Here is a 22,588-nt window from a genome sequence, read left to right as displayed (position 1 = left end):
ATTATAATTCATTAAATATGTAAATTTATTTATTGGTATTTATTTTGAATTACTTGTTAATTAATTTTTATTTGGTAATTAATAAAATTTTAATTGCCAATTAATTTTATTTAATTGATTAATTGATAATTATTTTAATTTTACTAATTTATGTTCTGTAGCGGGTTGTGGGTTTATAGGGGAATAGGATGGGAATTAATTTAATTATAATTAATGAAATGTGTAAATTTATTTAATGGTATTTTTTTTAATTATTAATTACTTTTTATTTGGAAATTAATTAAATTTAATTGCCAATTAATTTAATTTAATTTATAATTTTGTTAATTTTACTAATTTATTTTCTGTAGCGGGTTGTGAGTTTATAGGGGAATAGGGTGGGAAGTAATTTAATTATAATTAATTAAATAATTTAATGTATTTGTATTTATTTTGGATTAATTGTTAGTTAATTTTTAATTGTTAATAATTGATTGTTAATTGTAAGTATTTTGTATTAATAGGTAACTAATTGTAATAATTATTTTTAATTGATTAATTATTATATTAAATTGGTAATTACTTTTATTTAATTTGTTATAGATATTATTATATATATTTTTTAAAATAATATATGAAGTATTTACTTTCCCTAGTGTTGCACTCACTGGAGTGGGAATAGTAATTTTTACCCCTACGCTATCCAACGCTTTCCCTACTGTTGCACTCACTGGAGTGGGAATAGTAATTTTTACCCCTACGCTATCCAACTCTTTCCCTACTGTTACAGTCTCTGGAGTGGGAATAGTAATTTTTACCCCTACGCTATCCAACGCTTTCCCTACTGTTGCACTCTCTGGAGTGGGAATAGTAATTTCTACCCCTACTGTTGCACTCTCTGGAGTGGAAATAGTAATTTTTACACTCCCGCTATCCTACGGTAATATTTTTTTTTAACCCTTTCGATGCTGATGACGAGCTCAGCTCGTCATCACCCAAAGGTGTCGTGTGCTGATGACGAGCTGAGCTCGTCATGAACAAATGGCATCAGTGGTTTTCCAGCACAGCACGGGAAAACGCCCAGCAGCCATGTGGTTAATAATATTATGTTAATATATATATATATATATATATATATATATATATATATATTTCACACGAAAAAATTATTTCCAGCACTCCGTTAGTTTTGAATTTTAGGGTTTATTGCAGTGCTCAAGTACAAGCCTTGTACTTGAGCACTGCAATAAACCCTAAAATTCAAAACTAACGGAGTGCTGGAAATAATTTTTTCGTGTGAAATACTAACACGAAGCCCTGTCCTGGCTTCGACTCCAGCACCAACCAGCTAAGCGCTCCCTCTGCGACAGGACAAATTGTGTTGAATATATATATATATATATATATATATATATATATATATATATATATATATATATATATATATATATATATATATGTGTTTTAATAAATAAAATGTAATATTTGTTTATAATTCACATTAATTATTTAATAATTTTAAGGTTATTTAAGTATTATTAAGTATATTTTAGTTATTTATTTGTAATATTTTTTTAAGTTTACATTATTTTTAAGAAATTCAATATTTTTACAACGTATATATTTTTAAACAATATTTTTGAGTCGATATTTTTGTACTTACCTGTTTGTAGATAGGATTTCGATATTTTGTCTGTCGATATTTTGGCATTGATATTTTTAGTAGTCTATATCGTGTCCCTCGATATTATGTCAGTGATCCGTATAAGATTATTCATACTGTTTTGCATGATGTAAGAATGCAGAAAACAAATGTGCTTTGTTATATCACTGCTTGCTATTCAGATTCAGGCATGTGAATTCATGAAAGCTCCAATACTGGAGTAAGAAAACAAGTTACTTACCTGTATCTGTAGTTCTCCAGTATTGGAAGCTTTCATAGATTCACATGCAACCCACCCTCCTCCCCTGAGAGGCTCACCTTGGATTTGGCACAGAAAGTGTTTTATGCACAAGTGCGCGAAAATCTGAGGGGCAAAAGGTTCTCTTAGGAGGGTTCTAAAGGGTGAGGGGCTCTGACTGGTTTAGAGAAAAGTTTGGTCTTTTTTACATAACGAATGTAATGGGTTGCAAATGGAAAATGGGCCTAGGCCTTTTTTCAGTTTGCTTTACTCCTAAGCATAGCTTTGTTAAATACCGGATACTCCCGTCTCGAGGACGGGGAATGATTCAGGCATGTGAATCTATGAAAGCTTCCAATACTGGAGAACTACAGTTACAGGTAAGTAACTTGTTTTCTTATTCAGCACAATGCAGCCCTTTTTAGATGGTAATACTTCATTATTTTTACTAATAGTAACACTGGGCAAAGATTTCACCTTATTAGTACCAGTTTAACAACCAAATATTGGAAAAAGCAATAGTGAGATTACCGGTTAACCTTTGCAAAGTGCCTTTCGCTGCATGCACCCCCACGTCACTGTGTTAAAAAAAAAAAGAAATCTGCAGATTATTCATCAAATATCGATTATGTGCTAAATGCGAGAAATGCATATTTATGCGGAATAAAGAAGGCACAGTCGCAGCATTCCATAATCCCAGTGTCCCTATTTATGAACCACTGAGCCTGGCACTGTGAGAAACTGGTAATGCCTTCGGCCTCAACAATCGTACCTGGGTTTAAACACCCACTCACAACCTGGACTCGCAGAGGAACTCTGTTCCCTCAGTTCACAGTACCCATGATACCGGAATAACATGCTGCAAGGAAATAACAAGCATTGAAAATACAATAGGTCTCACCTTTGATTAAGTTAAAGCCATTTGCTTTGCTAATGGTATTGTATAGCAAAGCAAATGGCTTTAGCTTAATGTCAGGCGAGACCTATTGCATTTTTAATGCTTGTTATAATCTGTTTCTAGGCACACTTGTGATTTAGTATATCATTTTGAAGTTCATGTTCCGTGGTTGCTCACTTTTAAGTGCCCACTTCTTTGTTGTGCTCTGCCTCCAGAGAGCAGTCTATCACAGCAAGACAGTCTCCAATCTTGATAACCCCAAACACAGCCAAAGTAGTGACTAGGTGAAATGGGATTCACACCTGGATGTCAGCCTCAGTGATATGTGCTTCAAACGTTTACCAAAGGCCTATAGCCCTACTACATACCTTTCTCTAATCAACCCCATCTCCTTTCTCAAATGTGCAAATGGTGCAAATGTCCCTTTAACAAGTTACATCCTTTTAGAATCAAACGATTTCTATTGAAGTGCACCGAAGAGCCTATATCTTCCTCCCTCCAATGTGAGTCCCACCCAGCTCTCAGAAAAATAGAAAACCACAAATCTGTTTGGAGTATACTTCCACCCCTCGCTGCTCCTCCAGCAAGTCCTGGGTCCTCCATAATGGAACTCAGAGTCTTCTAACTTTTGTGCTCTTCACAGATGTACACATACTCCTGCGCATACTTGCATTCAGATGTGTACTGTCTACAATGTACTGTAGTTCTTCCTGGGCTCATATACAGCCTAGCGTGCACATGCAACATCACGTGCTATCTCCTCTGTGAAGTGCCTTCCCACAGGCACACGCACAGCCTAGCTCCTGCATGCAGCTGCTTGCACTTTTCCTTCTGCACTGTACCATCTTTCAGGCACATGCATGCAGCTACTTGTGCTATGTCACCTGCAATGTACTATCTCTCATGCTCACATGCAACTGCTGCTGCTATTCCTCTGGTACTGTACCATCTCCCAGGTACACATACGTTCTTGTGCTGCACACAACTCAATGCAGGCCAGAGGTCGAGTTAAGCACTAAGTAGCAGAATTTTACCAGGATGGGCCAGGAGGCACCACTCAAGTGACACACGTAAAATAGACCACTCCACTCCCCTGATCACTAAAACATGGTGTGCTGCCACCACTATGCTCGGCCTACTTAACCCCAGGTGAAGGCAGTAGCATTTATCCTCCTGATGGTACCTCCTTGGAATACCTCTTCCTATTCAAGCAGACTGCTGTCCGTGGGACAGGTCTAGAAGGCCATGCAATCCCCATTATCAATGTTGGATCTTGACCAAAAATCATTACCAAGCATCCATATATCACCACAGCAGGGGTACACATCCGGCACCATGTGCAGGACATTTCAGTTCCAAAAGACGAAATATAATTACAATTAGAATGATGTGCAGTGAATACCTTTCAGGAAAATCAACTTTGTATGCTTAGTGACCTCTTGTAAGTAGAATACCCTTTCCCAGTTATCCTAAAATACACCGCAAACATATTCCAAAAGGATGTAGTTTAGCAATATGTATTGATACTTAAGCACAGTGGGAGGTCTCCTTGACTTATATATCATTATATTGGGAACAATTTTGTGGATATGTAAGAGATAAATTGTGCTTTATATGTGTTTTTATTATGTGTATTATCTTGCCTCTTTATTAACAGCATAATTCAAATGGTAACACAATGTCGTCTGAAATTGAAATACCCAACTCTTTTTAATGTATTTACTGATTCCTCTCTATAGACAGTTAATAATAGGTCCAAGTGTGCCATTTTAAATAATAAAACCCTGTAAATAAGTTTTTATTTTATTTTCAGCAATGTCGTCATGAAAACCTTGTGAACCTGCTTGAAGTATTCAAACAAAATAGAAAATTTTATTTGGTATTTGAGTTTGTAGATCACACGTTGTTGCAGGAGCTGGAGCTTCATCCTCAGGGCCTGGATAGCAGAGCAATAATAAAGTTCCTCTTTCAGATCATTCGAGCACTTGAATACCTTCACAAGAACAATGTGAGTATATTAGAGCTCCAGCATTTATTGTGACAGTTGTAATTAGTTTGATTTAGTAAATTGATTGGACTTAACAGAATCCTTGGGCAATATAAATAAAGTATACAACTATTTTTCCAAGTGATATAATTTTGTACACAAATCAGTAAATCAAAAGGCTCTTGGTTAGTCTAACATGAGCTGTACTTTAAGCAGTGACACTGAGAGATCATTCTTGTGTTCACCAATATATGATCACACTATGAGAATGAGGTAAATGTGAGGTTAATGAAAATGTGTGTGTGTGTATATATATGTGGTGTTCACTGGAAAAAAACAAAGGTTACTGCGATGTTATAGTAAGGTTCAGACTTTACACACACACAACCATAGAAATTCAGCAGTTAGAGCTATTTCAAGTAACTATAACTTGTGGCCTAAGGTACCTGTAACTTGTGCCCCCACCATGCACCGTTTTCTCATCAATAACTGCATTGCAAATGTTGTAGTGATATTATCTAAAATGCTGTAGAAGATATCATGAGTGATATACTATGTGGAGTGATTAGCTGTGCATGACAAGGATGCAAGTTATAGTTACCTTAGGACACGAGTTGTAGTTACTTGAGATGACTATAATTGCTGAATTTCTATGTTATTTGTGTAAATTCTGAACCTAACTATAATATCTCTGTAACCTTTGTTTTTTTTCTGTGAATTTCCAAGGTTTTTTTAAATTGTATTTCTGAACTATTACGTCCCTGAAACCTTTGCTTTTTTTGTGAATTTCACAGTTTTAAAATAAATATAAATTGTAGTACGATTTGACCCATAAGTTCAATTTACTAATATACATTTTCAAAAGTTTATAAATACATTTTGTTTACTCATTCATTCTTATTACATATTTTGAAGTCTTTTTATAAATGCAATGCACAAAGTCTTTCTTTTTTTTAAATTAATTTTATGGATCCCCAAATCTGTTGCAAATCCCTGGACAAATAAGGGTCTGCTGATTATATTGCACACATTTAATAATAAAACAACAGCACATTTTATACCAACATATGCTGTTGCAATTTCTATAAGTTTATTACTGCCTGTGTGTAAGTGACTGTGTGAGTGGTTGTGTAAGTGGTGGTGTGAGTGTGTAATTGAATGTGTGAGTGGTTTTGTGGGTCTGTGAGAGCGGTTGTATGGGTATGTGAGTGGGTGTGGGAGTGGCTGTGAGGATCTGAGTGGGTGTGTGAGTGGTTGTGTGGGTATATAAATGGTAGTGTGAGTGGATGTGCATGTGGGTATAAGAGTGGTTGTGTACGTGTGTAAGTGTGTGTGTGACAGTGTGAGTAGGTGTGTGGGTCTGTGAGTGGGTGTTTTTTAATCAGGCCTAGATCCGCCGACCCACCTGAATCTGCCCGGATCCGCGAGTATCCGAGTGGGGGTCCTCACAGACCACTCCATCAGCCCCAAGGAGTTAGGGTACTTCTACCCTAACCCCTTCTATCACTTTTGCATTTCATTTCTTCCTGTGCAACTGTGTCCCAATGCACAAAATAGTGGCCACAACTTTCCTCTCAGGTTGCGGCCATCCAATCACGGCATTGCTGTTAGCACGTGGAGCCGTAGAACTGCAACTGGATCTTTTTGCTAAAATTACTGTGTGCCATTGACTCTGGGACCTTCCTCGTCGTTGCGCAGACTTGTGTGCAACACTAAAGTTCCAAACCGCTGCGGAGTTGCCTGCCTGCCTCCTACCGCCTCACTCGGTAATCCCAACAGCTGAGTGGAGCCGCCGAGCGGAGAGCGCCAGGGGACTCCATATCCCATCACCCCATGCGGCCCGCGCTAGAGTAAACCGCAACAGGAGGCGCATAAAAACTGCATCCGCCTCAGCTGAGGCGGGATCTTTTTGCTAAAATTAATGTGTGCCATTGACTCTGGGACATTCCTCGTCGTTGCGCAGACTTGTGTGCAACACTAAAGTTCCAAACCGCTGCGGAGTTGCCTGCCTGCCTCCTGCCGCCCCACTTGGTAATCCCACCAGCTGAGTGGAGCCGCCGAGCGGAGAGAGCCAGGGGAGTCCATATCCCATCACCCCATGCGGCCCGCGCTAGAGGAAACTGCACAAGGAGGCGCATAAAAACTGCGTCAGCCCCGCCTCGCAGGACGCCGGGCGAAGCCCGGGCAAAGGGCGGGCCCTCTTAGGCCCCCAGAGGCCAGAAGAGGCTGGGCTGGGCCCCCTCCTTTTCTGCTATCTTTTGTTGTGCTACCCATAGTAAGGTCAGACTGATTGTTTTTACATGCTCCCGGGTCCAGCAATTTTTGTTGCATTTATCCCTTTTTACAGTATACTCAATTTTGTTGATTATTCTGTATTGGGAGTTTAGCCATTGGCCTATGACTATACACAGATCAAGTGTGTTTTGGGGAGTTATTCACAGTGTTAAATTGGTACAATGACTACACCTGCCCCCATAGTAACACCCTTAGCAGGCGGAGGAGATAAACAACAAGGGACATTAGACAACTTTTTAATCAGGGCTGCTGCAGGAACGGACTGGGATATTGCACTTGCGGAACGACGGGCCAAAAGATGTCGTTCCGTTGAGCTAATTAAAAACAAACGCTCATCCCTGGGCCCGCTACAGCTAGCCATGTCTCCGCTTCCAAGTGTGCAGGGAGAAAGTGAGGGACTGGATATATCGTCCGGAGAAAGTATTCCTTTACTGCTTAAAGATATAACCCCCCCTCCTGACTTAAACAATGATTTGCTTATAAATTTCTCAGTCTCCTCAGGTAACATGACGCGGTAGGCTGATATCTTGGCAGATACATCATTACCACCAATAGAACCTGTAAAAAAACGTAATAAACCCTCAAAAAACTTACGGCCACAAGGCCCACCACCGAAAAGAAGGAGAAAGGGGGTAGCAGACCACAGTCAAATAAGATCAGTCTCATAGACTCTCCCAAATCCAAGAGCGCATCAGCAAATGGTCCTACTCCATCTGTACCAGTAACTGAATCACCTTTCCCAATGTTAGATCCTTCTAGTATTGATTTAATGGGAAACATTGAAAAATTAATTAGATCTTTCATATTGCCTTTAGTAGCAAGGCTACAAAAAATAACTCAACAGCTGGAGAGCTTAGAACAGGCAATCGATGTAATCAAAGATGGAATTAAAATAGCCCCAGTGCCCCCATCAGGGTCTACCAGTACTGTATCACTTCCAAACGTAATGGATCAATCGGCGGCCAAAACTCCAAATCAAATAAATTCAAAATCTTCACAAAATAACCTGGCAAAAGGCATTAAACAGTGACAAAGTGGCCCAGACGGGGGGGGGGGGGGGGGGGGAGAGGGGGGGGAATCTAAACCTCAAGAAAAACCTAAACCTAATCCCCCAGGTAGTTCTCACAGAGTCAACGTTCGCAAAGACTCTGTGAGGCCATCCTTTTCTAAAAGGTTTAAAGTAGATCTACCTCCGAAAGCAGCTCCTCTTGTGGTGGTCCTGACTGGAGTCCCGGCTCTGGAAGATGGTAAAACTGAGAACCAAACACAATTAAAAAACAAAGTCATATTTTGGCTCAGGAAGAACCGCCCACTTCCTCCAAACGTGAATGGTGAATTCATACACGCCAGACGCCTTTCCTGGCTTGGTCCTAGTGCAAAGAACATCACAGGGGATATCATTATAATAAATTTTAGAGATGTAAGTGCAGTCAGATACATCTTAGATTGGTTTCCTCATGACGACAGTAATGCAATCAAAGCTCGTGATCTGACTTATTTTTACCCTAGAAACCTGATAAACCCTCCGAACAATTTTAGGTTACCACTTTATCATCAGGATGACTATACTAGATCTGTATTCCGATGTGAGGTGGATAGTTTTGGACCCCATTTGAACTATCAAGATGATTATATTAGGCCTCCATTTCACTACCGGGATGCCCGCCTCAGATCTCTACCCTTACATCGGATTGATCACTACAGACCTCCATTCCATTTACAAAATGAACATTTTAAGCCCCCAAGTACCCACTATCTCCCACTTTGAAACGATTTTCCTAGGCAGGAGCGAAACTTTAACCATCAACTGTCTACAAGACCATTCTTGATTCCTACCCAGAATCGATTTGACATTTTTTCAAGAATGGACGACATAGAATGACTGAGAACTACCCCAATTTCTTTGGACAATTCTAGTTTACGACCCTCGCATAATCTGACCGCAGCAAAAAATACCTCTTTAATGGAGGACTATTGCGGCTGCTTCACGTCCTCTATCGACCCTCCAAGTGAGGCCCAGGATAATAGCATCCTGATTGAAGGGCCCCGGATTCTACTACAAGACCCTTCACCGGTGTCACAGGACCAAATAGTGGAAATTCAAACTCATTCCAAACAGCCGCCTCCTCCCTCCAAGGTCCTACTACCCAGCGTCCAGACCCTTTCCATCATATTTTGGAATATGGCAGGCTTGCGCCCTAAAGTTGAACAACTTAACTGGCTAGAAAAAATTAGAAATGTTAACATAATATGCTGCCAAGAAACATGGTCGGTAACCGCCATCCATCTCCAGGGGTACAGACTGTACAAAACAAGCGCACGTCCCTCCCTCTGTGGTAGACCCAAGGGAGGTCTATCTGTATATGTATCCAATACCCTCTCCCTTAACTAATCTGTAGAGATATCAACCGATGAGAACTACCAGTTAATCAAACTCTCAGTGAACCAAGGGCATACATATTTCCTGGTAAATTTTTATAACAACCTGTCATTACCTGACCTTCGGACAGTCCTAACTAGGTTAACCCTTGTTTTGGATGAGCACAGATATATATATGTCCCTCTTCGCCTTTCAAATTGATCTGGGATGGTGATTTTAATATTACTCTATGTAAAGAGTATAACAAATCAAGTTGTGGTATTGTAGACAAAGGTGGGAGACCTTTGACACATTTTGCACACTCCAGTGCCGGAAACATTCTAAACGAAAAGCTTTTTTCCCTAGGACTGGGGTTTGCAAATGAATTAGATGAACCACCAGTTATTTTCTCCCCCACCTTTCATGGCAAGGGATGTAACACCATAATAGATTTTATTCTGACCTCCAATTTAATGAAGAATGAGTTGTTGACATTTTTAACTAGAGATGACATTAGTAGCGATCACTTTTCTAATAGTGTTACTATTTTTCGGCAAACTGCACGTAACAAAATTGGTAACCCTGGATTACTAAACCAAAAGGCCATAAGTATAGATAAAATCAATGGCTACTCAGATAAATTGTCCAAAGTAGATCCGGATGCCATTACAACCACTGTTATCATTGGAGCCTTTCCTATGTTAGAAACCTGCCTAAACTTGGACACCCCGGCAGAACATATTTTAACCAAGTTCATCAACATTACAAAGGTAATTAGAAAGGAGCCGCAATGGAAACAAAAACAGAATTTTTCACATTAAAAGGGGTGGTTTAATTCTGACTGCCGCATGGCTCTTTCAAATCTAAAAAAAGCTCTGTGCAAACCTGAGAGGGACCAACCTGAAGTTAGGAAGTTGAGAAAGTGTTATAACCTGGCCAAAAAAGAATGTAGGAAAGAAAGGAAAAAAGATCTGTGGGAGAAGATACATGAGAGTTGTAATAGAAAGGATAGTACAATGTTTTGGAAAGTGGTCAACTCACCCTCCTGAATGATGGGAACTCAGGACCCAGCATTGAGGTTGCAATTACAGCTGAGGGGTGGGTTTCCCACTTTTCAAAAAAAATTTCAACAGAAGGTGTTAATCTAAAAAAAGCGAGGAGGAAGCTATCATATCTACATCACCTTATCCTATTAAACTATCCTTCAGTCACGACGAAGTAATTAATGCCCTGACATCCTCAAAGTCTGGCAAAGCCCCTTGGCCGGATGGCGTACCCTTGGATATTTACACTCATACACAAGAGCTCTGGTCGACAGTGCTGACCAGAGTAATTGAAGCAGCTTTAAAAGGGGGACTTATAAAATCTTGGTCAAGTTCTATTCTGTTGCCCATTTTCAAGAAGGGCGATCATAACAACCCCGCATGCTACAGGCCCATTTCACTCCTGGACTCTCTTGGTAAAGATGCCAGCCGTTTGATCTTAGACAGACTGAGGGCCTGGTCTGAGGACAATAACATCATGACAGACCTCCAATACGGCTTCCGGGAGGGACTGGGCACTGTGGAGCAGGCGCTGAACCACTCGCTCCTCATCGGGAAATACACCCAAGCAAAGAAAGGTAATCTCCACTTAGTTTATGTTGATCTGACCGCAGCCTTTGACTGTTTTTCCCACTCAAGGTTGTGGTCAATTTTAACAGACCTGGGTGTAGATCAACCGATAATATCTTTCCTACGCTAATTGTACTCGGAAGCATCGGCCAGGGTGAGATTTTGGGTGAATGGTGAGCTTACCCCCCCTTTGCAGTTACCAAGGGAGTTAGACAGGGGTGTGTCCTGGCTCCTTTTTTATTCAACCTCTATACCAATGGACTCGAGAAGGACATGTTAGAAGGGAGTCAGGACTTGCCAGCAATCGCCCGTCGTCCCATTCCAGCGTTACTTTACGGTGACGACGCAGTGATCATTGCGCGTACCCCATTACAACTTTAAAATCAGTTAAATTCCTACTGCAAATTTATGGCCTCAATAGTCAATATCAAAAAAACCTTTGCCATGCACTTTGGTAAAAAGACAGGTAAGACAAAATCGACATATATTGAAGAAGCCAAGCTGGATTGCACCAAGACCTACCCATATTTAGGTATTTTTTCAACAACATTTCCTCTTGGAAACAGGCCATTGCTAGTAGGCATCTCCTGTTCCTGAAAGCTACCTCTGCCCTCATTGCCTTTGCTCGCAAAATAGGGAAGCCCCCCCTACAGAACGTATTCAAATATATAATGCAAAGTGTCACAGCGTTGCTGTATACGGTGCTGGGGTATGGGGCTATGTACCCGTGATATCCTACAGAGGGTAGAGAACAATTTTATTTGCTTTATGTTGGCTGTTCCACAATGCTCTCCAACGTTTGCTTGTCATGTCGAATTGGGAATGGATTACGTTGCTGATTATATTAAAATTCAGCCAATACTATTGTGGCACCATATTTGGTCTACGGAGCAATGTAGTCTAACACATGGGCTAGTGTCAGATTGTTTGAGCCTAGACAACTGGTCAGACACCCCGTGGCTATCTTCGTTCACAACTTTCTAAAGGATCTGGATCTTTCTATTTATTTTAATGAACCTTCTATTTTAACCACTATTACAAGAAAGACCTTGAGGATGCTTTGTTTGTCACATTTAAGGGAACTACGTATAGCCCAAGAAATTAATAAAGTGTCAAACCGACATATTTTAACAATTCAATGTTCCAAGGGCATACAATCGTATCTTACCTTTTGTCTGACCAGCTTTGAAAAATACCTGCTGACACGATTTAGGCTCAACATATTTTTCCGCTTGGTTACATTCCAGAAGAGACAAGATTGGTCTAAAACAATTATTCAGTGTCCTTGTGATGGTATCTCTGAACAGTCCACTATTCATGTTTTACTGTTTTGTAAATTTTATAGTTCACCACGCAAACGTTGAATCATTCCACTATTGCAATCTCAGGGTTTGCGCAGATGCCGCCCTGCCCTCATGGCATTACAAAACTTAGAATCAGTATCAAGTGCCAAAAGCATAGCTATGTTCCTTAAAAACTGTTTGAGAATTTGTTGTGAATATGATCAATTGTAGTTTCTGTGTGGTACTAAATTTTATGGCTTAAAATTGAAGTGTCTATAGTATTCACATCTGGAATTGTATAAATTTCCGCTAGAAATCAAATCTAATTTTTATCCAGAAATTGTAGATATGTAAGACTATCCTGTAACACAATTAAATGTTTAATAATATTTTTAATGTATTTTAAACAATTGTGTATGAAATTGTATATTATGTTTGTTGCTTTTATGATTTTAATATGTCTTAAAATCGAATAAAGCTTTATACTACTACTACTAACTGCAAGTTTTCTTGTAGGGGATTTCCGTGTATAGTCATAAGCATTTGAATAGTCCCGCCCACGTGCGGGGACCCCGGAGCACTTCTAAGATCTATCTTCTTAAGTTGTCATCTTTCGCCTTTCATCGGGAAGGCCGGCATAGACACTTAAGAGATAGAAATACAATAATGCAGCCCAACTAATTAGGCTACACTGGCCATTACTTCATCTTGAAGTGAAAAAGTATAGCCAGCAACCTTAAATCTTTCAATTTATGGAGTTTAATACATCTAGAAACTCTCCTTCACAAAACTCCTACTTTTTTCATGATGGAGATGATAGGGCTGGACAGAGAAGCCCCCTCCAATAGACTGTCATTATATGTCTGAAAATGGATACCGTGCCTTTAAGAGTCTCCAGAGATCACCAATATCCCATCATGCCCAGCCAGTGGAAGTTACTTCAGTTCTTTTTTCCAGCTCCTGTTAACAGGACCCTGGAGCATTGAGCTCTACCCCATTTGGTGTTTTTCATCAAAAATCTCTTCAGAATTTACATTTTTACAGTTTTGGTTGACGTCTTTGGTCTTGCTTTTCATATTGCAGTCTCTTTCTGACAGAAATACCACAGTTTTCAGTCAAAATGCCTTCCCTTTTTCACAAGTGTCCTGACTGTGGAAGAAAGAAGGCCGAATCAGACTCGCACAGAGTGTGTTTTCTTTGCCTGCCTAATTCTCATGTTCCTGATTACTGTCCCATTTGTAAAGTCTTTTCCAGGCGCACCCTGCGTGACAGGGAGAAGATTCAGCTCCAAGGAATGGAAGAGAGAAGAAAACAACAGGGAAAGTCGACAGGTGGGACTTCTGAGCGATGAGAGTGTCAGCCCTCTACCAAAACACTATCTTCAGCCTCTGGGGGGCTCCCCAGACGAAGAAGAGCTGAAAACGACGTTGGTCCCTGTCGACGTTGAAGACTACGATGACGACGTTGAGGGCAGGTATGGCTACGATCTGTTCACTGTCGACTCAGGGCTCTGAGGTTTGAGTTTGAGTTTGATGAATGAAAAACGTCGCTGAATGGATGAAACTCAGCCGTCTGAAACTGAACTCATACAAGACAGAGGTCCTCATCCTCGGACCATCCCCATCTGCCTGGGATGACTCCTGGTGGCCCACAGAACTGGGCACCACACCAACACCCACTGACCACGCACGCAAACTGGGATTCATCCTGGACTCCTCTCTCACAATGACCAAGCAAGTCAACGCCATCTCATTTTCTTGCTTCAACACCCTGCACATGCTCCGTAAGATCTTCCGGTGGTTTCCTACCGGAACTAGATAGATGGTCCCCCAGGCCCTCGTCACCAGCCGACTAGACTACGGAAAAGCCCTATACGCAAGAACCACAGTCAAACTTCAGAAAAGACTCCAACGCATACAGAACGCATCCGCACGACTCAACCTCGACGTCCCCCGCCACAGCCACATGTCAGCCCACCTTAGAGACCTGTTCTGGCTCCCCGTCAACAAAAGGATCACGTTCAGGCTCCTCACCCACGCACACAAAGCGCTCCACAACCGCCTCGTGTTCTACACTCCAGCACGCAAACTCCGCTCCGCCAGCCTCGCCCTCGCCACCGTCCCATGGATCCGCAGAACCACCACCGGAGGAAGATCATTCTCCTACCTGGTGGCCAAGACGTGGAACTCCTTCCCTGCCCGCCTACAACTGACCCAGGACCACCTCACATTCAGGAAACACCTCAAGACCTGGCTCTTTGATAAGTAGAGGCACTCCTTCACCCCCCAACCTACCCCCCCAGCATCTTAAAACCCTCACGGGTGAGTAGCATGCTCTACAAATGTACAGATTGATTGATTGAGCTCGAAAGTTTTTTGACTTTTCTGTCAGGAATTGTTATTTTTCTTGGATTTGTGCGATTTTTCCTTTACTGGCAAAGGTTTTTCAACCTTTTCTGATGGATTTTCTTCATCTTCTCTGTCAAAATGCCAGCTCTTTTTTGCAAATGTCAAGCCTGTGGGAAGAAGATGGCCATTTCACATCCACCTTCAGTGTGTATCGCCTGTCTTCCTTCTAGTCACAAGGTAGACTCTTGCTATCGTTGTAAGAGGTTTTCTGTGAGAACTTTACGTTATAGTGAGAGGATTTGTCTTCAAGCTGTGATGGAGCATCAGGAACATCGACGCCAGCATCATTCTGCCTCTTCTACATCGAGAAAACTGCAGATTCCAAACTGTCCACCTTCAACATCTTTACCGCCGTCGAAGAGAAGGTCTACATAGTCTCCGATCTCAAGACTGCGTGAGTCTCCATCGTCGAGAAAGGCTTCGACGTCGAAGCGTAATACCTCGGGCTCGAGGTATGTTCAGGATGTGGGTCAGTCGACATCTAAACACCCATCGACGTCTAGACACCCATTGACGTCGAGACATTCTCCGTCGCCCCACCGTAGGTCGATGTCAAGAAGTTTGCCGACGGCGAAGACATCTCGAGATCAGTCGACGTCGAGAGCGTCGACGTCGAAGCGAGAACACTCACCGTCGAGATCACCATGACTTCATAGAATGTCGACATCGAGGCTCCCTTTGAAGAAGACGAGGCCGCTGTCGAGGGCAGTGGGGTCCTTGATTCTTTGCATACATCGCCCCACGTCAGGGGAGAAGCGAGGTGCATATGTCGACGTCGAGGCCATCAACGTCAATGGAAAAAGAGGCTGCTGCTGCCTTAGAGGAGGTTGGAGCTGCATCTCGTTCACCGGCATGGCTCCTCATTGTCTCCAGGACTCTATATTGTCCAGGTTTCTCCGGAGGGCTCTCCGGAGGTTGGCGTAGAGCATCGACGTAGACAGTCTGAGGCCCTCAGTAGCCCGGGTTCGGACTATTCCCGTACCTACTCTCCCTTTCGCCTGTCACGATCTCCATCACGTGCTGAGGTCCCACGGAGAACGCCACGTAGATCAAGATCTCCAATAGTGGTTTCTTCCAGGAGAAGAAGTCAGTGCAGATCGCGCTTTCCACATACTTTTCATGTACGCTCCTGGGACAGGTCTCACTCCTATCATTCTTCACCAAAGAGAAGGCGACAGAGATCTCCCTCATGGTCTTCTTCTTCTACAAGGACCTCTATGAGAGATTATTCTCCAACTTTTACGTTTACACCTTCATCAAGAGTGTCTCCCATTGATGATCTCACCACCTTCAATGAGGTTCTCTGTAGAGGAGCGAGTACGTTGAACATTACTATGTCTGTTCCTACAGTTTCCTCTTCGGTGATTTTTGAGACCCTCCATCACCGTTCTTCAGTCGGGCCTCTGCTTCCTCTTGTCCCTGGCATTATCAGACTTGCTACACAGACTTTTCTAACGCCAGCAACGGTGGGTTCTGTGCGCTCCCGGATAGCAAAAGATCAGCAAGATTTTTGTGAAATACTACAAGAGGGAGGTCTTGTGGCAAATCAGATTATTAGTGCCTCTGCTGATTCCGCTGATTTGGCTGCACATGGGTACTCTCATGGTATCTGTTCAAGGCGCTCTGCGTGGCTCCAGTTAACTGGCCTTAAGCCTAAGGTATAGCGGAAGATCACTAATTTACCAATCAATGGATCTTCTCTCTTCGGTCCCAATGCAGATGATGAAATGGCGAAGATGAAAGCAGAGCTGGACACAGTGAAAGCTAAAGGGCTGGAGGAGAAGAAGAAGGAATTTCGTAGACATTTTTGCTCCTACGATAAACGCCCATTCCAGCAGAGGGGTCATACTTCTCAGTGGTCGTCGCAGGGTAACCAGCAGCAGCAGAGGTCCCATTTTCACCAATGAAGACCAGGTAGAGGGAGAATGAACAATAAGCAGCAGACCCTTACCTCAAAGCAACCATCGAAGCAATGAGGGGGTGCTTCCTCTGAACACGTTCCCCACTCTGGTAGGAGTATGGCTGGTCATCTGGAGGAGTGGAAACATATAACCTACGATGAATGGGTGTTAAATATTGTCAGGAAAGGATATCAGCTACGTTTTAAGAGCCCACCCCCATTGGTTCCTCTGAAAGGAGAAATCCACCTGTGTCATCCTGTTTTACAAGAGGAAGTAAAACATCTTCTGCTAAAGAAAGCCATAGAGCATGTTCCGGTTCATCAGAGGCGCCAGGGGATATACTCTTGTTATTTCCTGGTCGAAAAAAGAGGTCCTTCAGCAGAGTACAGACCAATTCTGGACCTACGCATCTTGTACGAATATATCCGCAAGGAAAAGTTTTGGATGCTTGCACTGCACCAGATCTTTCCTCATCTACGTCAAGGAGACTGGATGTGCTCCATAGATCTGCAGGACACCTATTTTCACATTCCAGTGTCCAGGAAACATCAGAACTTTCTCCGTTTTCAAATTGCTCTGCGTCACTATCAGTTCCGAGTTCTGCCATTTGGACTCAAATCAGCCCCACAGACTTTTTCAAAGCGCATGGCAGTGGAGGCAACTTTTCTTCGCAGGTGAAGAATATTCATTTATACACATCTGGACGACTGGCTTCTGAAGAGTTCCACTCCATCCCTTCTTCAGTCACATCTCTCCTACAGCCTCCAACTACTGAACAAGCTGGGCCTGCGAGTCAATTCACGACTGGCTTCTGAAGAGTTCCACTCCATCCCTTCTTCAGTCACATCTCTCCTACAGCCTCCAACTACTGAACAAGCTGGGCCTGCGAGTCAATTCCAAAAAATCAATTCTCAACCAGACTCAGAACATTCACTACCTAGGATCATCGCTCGACACCGTGGAGGCAAGCGTGTGTCCTTCGGCGAAGAGATTTTCATCGATCAAAATGAAATGCCAGCATCTCCTACAGTCTCTCTACACGACGGTAAGACAAGTGTCCTCTCTCCTGGGGTCCATGGCTTCCTGCATCTTCATAGTCCCCAATGCCTGATTGCACATGCGTCCCCTGCAACAGGCTCTGAAGGACCAGTGGGTGCAAGCATCAGGCAGTTGGGAGGATCGGATTACTCTTCCCCAGTCTGCCAAGGACTCCATCAGGTGGTAGACAAAGAGAACGAATCTGATGAAAGGTGTTCCGTTCCCTTAAGACACTCCGACTCAGACTATAGTTACAGATGCCTCCCTACAGGGTTGGGGTGCTCATATGGATCACCTTCAAGTGCAGGGTCTATGGTCGGAACCAGAGAGGGATATCATATCAACTTACTGGAGTTGAGGGCTGTCCAGCTAGCCCTCAAGTTGTTCTTCCCATCTCTTCAGTCCAACGCTCTCTTGATTCAGACAGACAACACCACAACAATGTTTTATCTGAACAAGCTGGGAGGAACAAGATCCAGAATTCTGTCCCAGGAGGCACAAGCAATTTTGACGTGGTTACTGGCAAAACATCTTACTATAACGGTGGTCCATGTGCCAGGCGTTCTAAACATCCAGGTGGACTTCCTCAGCAGAAAGTTCTTAGAAGCGTGCAACTGAGTGCTAAACAATGAGGTAGCTCAAGATCTCTTTCAAAGATGAGGTATTCCGGACATAGACTTGACGCAGACGCAACAAATGCCCCTTCTACGCATCCAGGTTTCACCAACCAGGTTCAAGCGAGAATGCTCTGTTGATAAGATGGTCTCAGAGCTTACTGTACGCTTTTCCTCCACTACCTCTCATTCTTGCAGCGATCACCAAGTTCTAAAAGACCAACTCCAGGATGATTCTGATTGCTCCAGAGTGGCCGCGCCATTGCTGGTACTCGGACCTTCTAACACTTTCTGAGGTTCCACACCTGAGGTTTGCTTGCTGTCCGGACCTGCTGTCCAAGAACCAGGGGAGAGTGTTTCAACCCAACCTCTCTTCTCTCAGGCTGACAGCATGGCTCTTGAAGCTTTGCAATATGGACTATTAGACTTGCCAGCTGACTGTATGAACATCCGTAAGGAAGCTAAGCCGTCTTCTACCAGGGCTTCTTACGCTTTCAAGTGGAAACGCTTCTACATATGGTGCTTGAATAATCGTCATGACCCGGTTAAAGGACAGGAACAGGTCATTCTGCCGTATCTTTTATATCTGGCTAAGTCAGGCTTGCAGTTCACATCTATTAAGGTACACTTAGCTGCAATTACTGCATATCGGAAGTCTTATGCAGGGTTCTTTTTTCAAGATGCCGGTGGTGAAAGATTTTCTAGAAGGGCTTAAAAAGCTATATCCACCAGTACGAGTACCTTCTCCTCCATGGAGGCTCAATGTGGTACTTACCAAACTGATGGGTGCACCTTTTGAACCAATACACAAGTCCTTACTGCAGCACTTGTCCTGGAAAGTGGCCTTCTTGGTGGCTATTACATATGCACGTAGAGTCAGCAAATTGCAAGCCTTGTGCTGTAAAGAACCCTACACTGTTTTTCATTCAAATAAGATGGTTCTTAGAACTCATCCTAGTTTTCTGCCCAAGGTGGTTTCAGATTTCCACATTAATCAGGGAATCATTTTACCTACATTTTTTGCTAATCCGTCTACTCCCCTGAAAGGGCATTGCATTCCTTAGATCTTAAAAGAGTGTTAACATTTTATCTGGACAAGACGAAAGATATACAGGCTCTTTGTAAATTATGGTATATTAACACAGGTCTAGCGGCATCAAAGAGATCCTTTTCAAAATGGATAGTCTCCTGTATTTCCTTTGCCTATCAGTTGGCTAATAAGTCTCTTCAGGGAAGGCCTAAAGCACATTCAACCAGAGGAAAGGCCTCTACTACAGCCCTCCTCAGGAACATTCCTATAGCAGAAATCTGCAAAGCAGCTACATAGCAGTCCATACTTTCTCTCGCCATTACTGCTTGGATTCGGATGCTCAGGCAGATGCTCAAGTAGGTTGGGCATCCCTGAGGAATTTGGTTGATGGTCGGTTTTTCTAAGATGTTCTTGTCTTTTTAGTACTTGTGCTGAATTGCTCGTCCGCGAAGTGTGGGGTATGGGCTTGCTATTCTATTCACTGCTTATGACTATGGATGAGTATCCCCTGCAAGAAAAGGATACGTTACTTACCTGTAATCCTAGTTCTCTTCCAGGGGTATACTCATCAAAGTCATAAGCATCCCTCCCGCCTCCCCTGACGAGCAATGTGAGTGCTATTTGTTAATAAGTTTAGTACGCCTTTACAAAAAAGAACTGATCTACCTAACCTAACTGTCACCTGTAGGGCATGCTGGGAGCAGAGTGCTCTCTGAGGTTCTTAAAGGCAAAGTACTTAGATTCTTGTAAGCCTTAAAGGCAACGTGGCAGTTGTCTTTTCTGTAGTAAGATAGTTATTCTTATGCAGCCTATGGGCTAAACTACCAGTAATTATCTATCCTTACTTGCTTTGGTAAATAAAGGATTCTTGTATTAAACCTTTACAGTGTATAGTCTCTATTACAAGCAGACTTGAGAGACTTACTGTTATACATGTAAAAGTGATGTAATTTTTGGCAGTTTGCCCTATGTGTTTTAGACTTTTTGATGGGGCTGCATATGTACATATATGTAGCTATACATACATATTTAGGTGTATGGGGTTGTAAATTCTATACAATTTATCATCTGGGCATACACCTGTATATGTATGTACATATATGTATGTATATATATGTATGTATATATATATATATATATATATATATATACATTGCTATTTGCTCCGGGATCCCGCATGTGGGCGAGTATAATTCACTGCTTATGACTTTGATGAGTATACCCCTGGAAGAGAACTAGGATTACAGGTAAGTAACTTTTCCATATTCGCCAACACTTTCGGATTCTCCCCCTCAAAGGGTGTCTCCTATGACATTACTACCTTTCAAGAGGTTCTAGGACGAGGAGCGTCCAAACTGAATATTCCAATGTCCACTACTGTACCATCGACTTCTGTAATTTTCTAGACTCACCAGCAGAGACAAACCTCTTGTCCCTTGCTTCCTCTAGTGCCAAGCTTATTTGAACCGGCAATGGATTTATTCTTAACGCCTTCTTCCATCAAATCTGCTACTTCCAGGCTGCAGAAAAATATTGCCCGCCTGAGCAGGATCCCACATTCCTTCTCACGGATCCCACCCCAGACTCTGCCATTGTCGGGCAGCCAAGAAGCAGCACACTACGGCTCCAACGTCCACGGTTCCACCGGATAAAGAGATAGATAGAGTACGATACATTCGGTGGGGAGGAAGGTATGTAATAAAGCAGCTATCACAATGAAGGCTGCTAGTGCTACAGCCCTGCTGGGCAGGTATGACCGGTCCCTTTGGGAGTCACTTCAGCAGATCGCAGACTATCTGCCTAGGGACAAGAGGGAGGATTTTAACGAGATCCTAAATGAAGGACTTATGGTTTCTAACCAAGTGATCAGTGCAGTGGCGGATACATCACTTCTATCGGCACATGGATATTGCGACGGCGTAGCCCTCAGAAGGCATTCATGCTTCACCTTACCTCGCTTAAGCTTGAAGCTCAACAACGCATCATGAACCTGCCTTTTACTGGAACAACCCTATTTGGCTCACATGGGGATGAGGAGATGGCCTGCATGGAGGTGGAAATGGAGACCTTGAAAGCCATAGGTCTTGAAAAACCTAAGGAACAGCACAAATCTTTCTGCCCTTTTCAACGTTGTTACTCTTCCCAGAGGTTTCAGAGATACCAGGGCCGTCAGACAAATCAGCAACAATTGAACCAGCGGTCGTTCCAACCGTTCCAAAAACGTCAAACTAGCGGAAGGTCAGGCCAGCAACCTGCGCAAGGGAATAAGGCGCCTCATGGTTCTAAGCTCTGAAGCTTTTCACCCCCCACTTTTGTTACCCACTCCGGTAGGGGGAAGCATTCAGCAATTCCTGGCAGAGTGGTAAAAAATAACTCAGTACAATTGGGTGTTGAATATTGTTTGCAATGGATAGTCGCTATATTTCACCAGCCCTCCTCATGCGATCCCTCCAACTCACTCATGATACCATCTGTTTCAGTTGCAATTGGAGGCCAACATTCTCCTACAAAAATGGGCCATAGAACCCGTTCCTTCTTTACAACAGGGAACAGGACTGTGTTCAAGGTTCTTTCTGATCCGAAAGAAAGACAAGAACGAGTTCAGACCCATTCTCAATTTATGACAAGCAAACAAATGGATTCAGAGAGAAAAATTCTGTGTGTTAGCGCTGCATCAGATTCACCCTCAAATTCATCCGGGGGATTGGCTATGCACAATAGTTCTGCAAGACGCATACTCCCACGTCCCCATAGCGAAGAAGAATAGCAAGTTTCTGAGGTTCACAGTAGGGAACAACCACCATCAATTCTGTGTACTCTCATTGGGCCTGAAATCAGCTCCCAGGACCTTTTCGAAGTGCATGGCAGTAGTTGCTGCCCATCTGAGGAAGCACAAGGTGTTTGTCTACCCCTACCTAGACAACTGGCTGATCAAAGCATCCACGTGCCAGGAGGCTTAACTACACCACTTCAGTTGGACCTCTGATCTTCTCCTTCATTTGGGCTTCACATCAATCAAACGAAGTCTGTCTCAACACCTGTCCAGTGTCTTCAATATCTGGGAGCAACCATCGATACTCGCATGGCAAACGGCATTCTGCACCAGCTCCCTGCTTGTCCAGACGGACAATACAACAACAGTGTTCTACCTCAACAAGCAGGGGGGTTCGAGATCCCTACCATTATCTTGGGAAGCCCAGACCTTCTGGAAAAGACTCTTAGCCAGAAATCTGTCCATCACAGCATTTCACCTCCCAGGTGTTCAAAATGCTCAAGCTGACA

At 42.8% G+C, this 22,588-nt stretch overlaps 1 protein-coding gene across 1 annotated transcript in view; it reads left to right on the top strand.

Moving 5' to 3' along the window:
• The window catches only part of LOC147702949 (uncharacterized), a 4,293,369-nt gene that overhangs the window by 198,090 nt on the left and 4,072,691 nt on the right, over positions 1-22,588 (top strand). The window contains exon 4 of the mRNA XM_086929459.1: positions 4,592-4,786. Coding sequence (XP_086785585.1) covers positions 4,592-4,786 — 195 coding nt within the window. The remainder of the gene's footprint in view (positions 1-4,591; positions 4,787-22,588) is intronic.

This window comes from Lissotriton vulgaris, chromosome 7 (genome assembly GCF_964263255.1).
Source record: "Lissotriton vulgaris chromosome 7, aLisVul1.2, whole genome shotgun sequence".
Classification (NCBI taxonomy): Eukaryota; Metazoa; Chordata; class Amphibia; order Caudata; family Salamandridae; genus Lissotriton; species Lissotriton vulgaris.
Note: the sequence above shows the minus strand (reverse complement) of the source record. Positions and strands in the feature narration are given on the sequence as shown.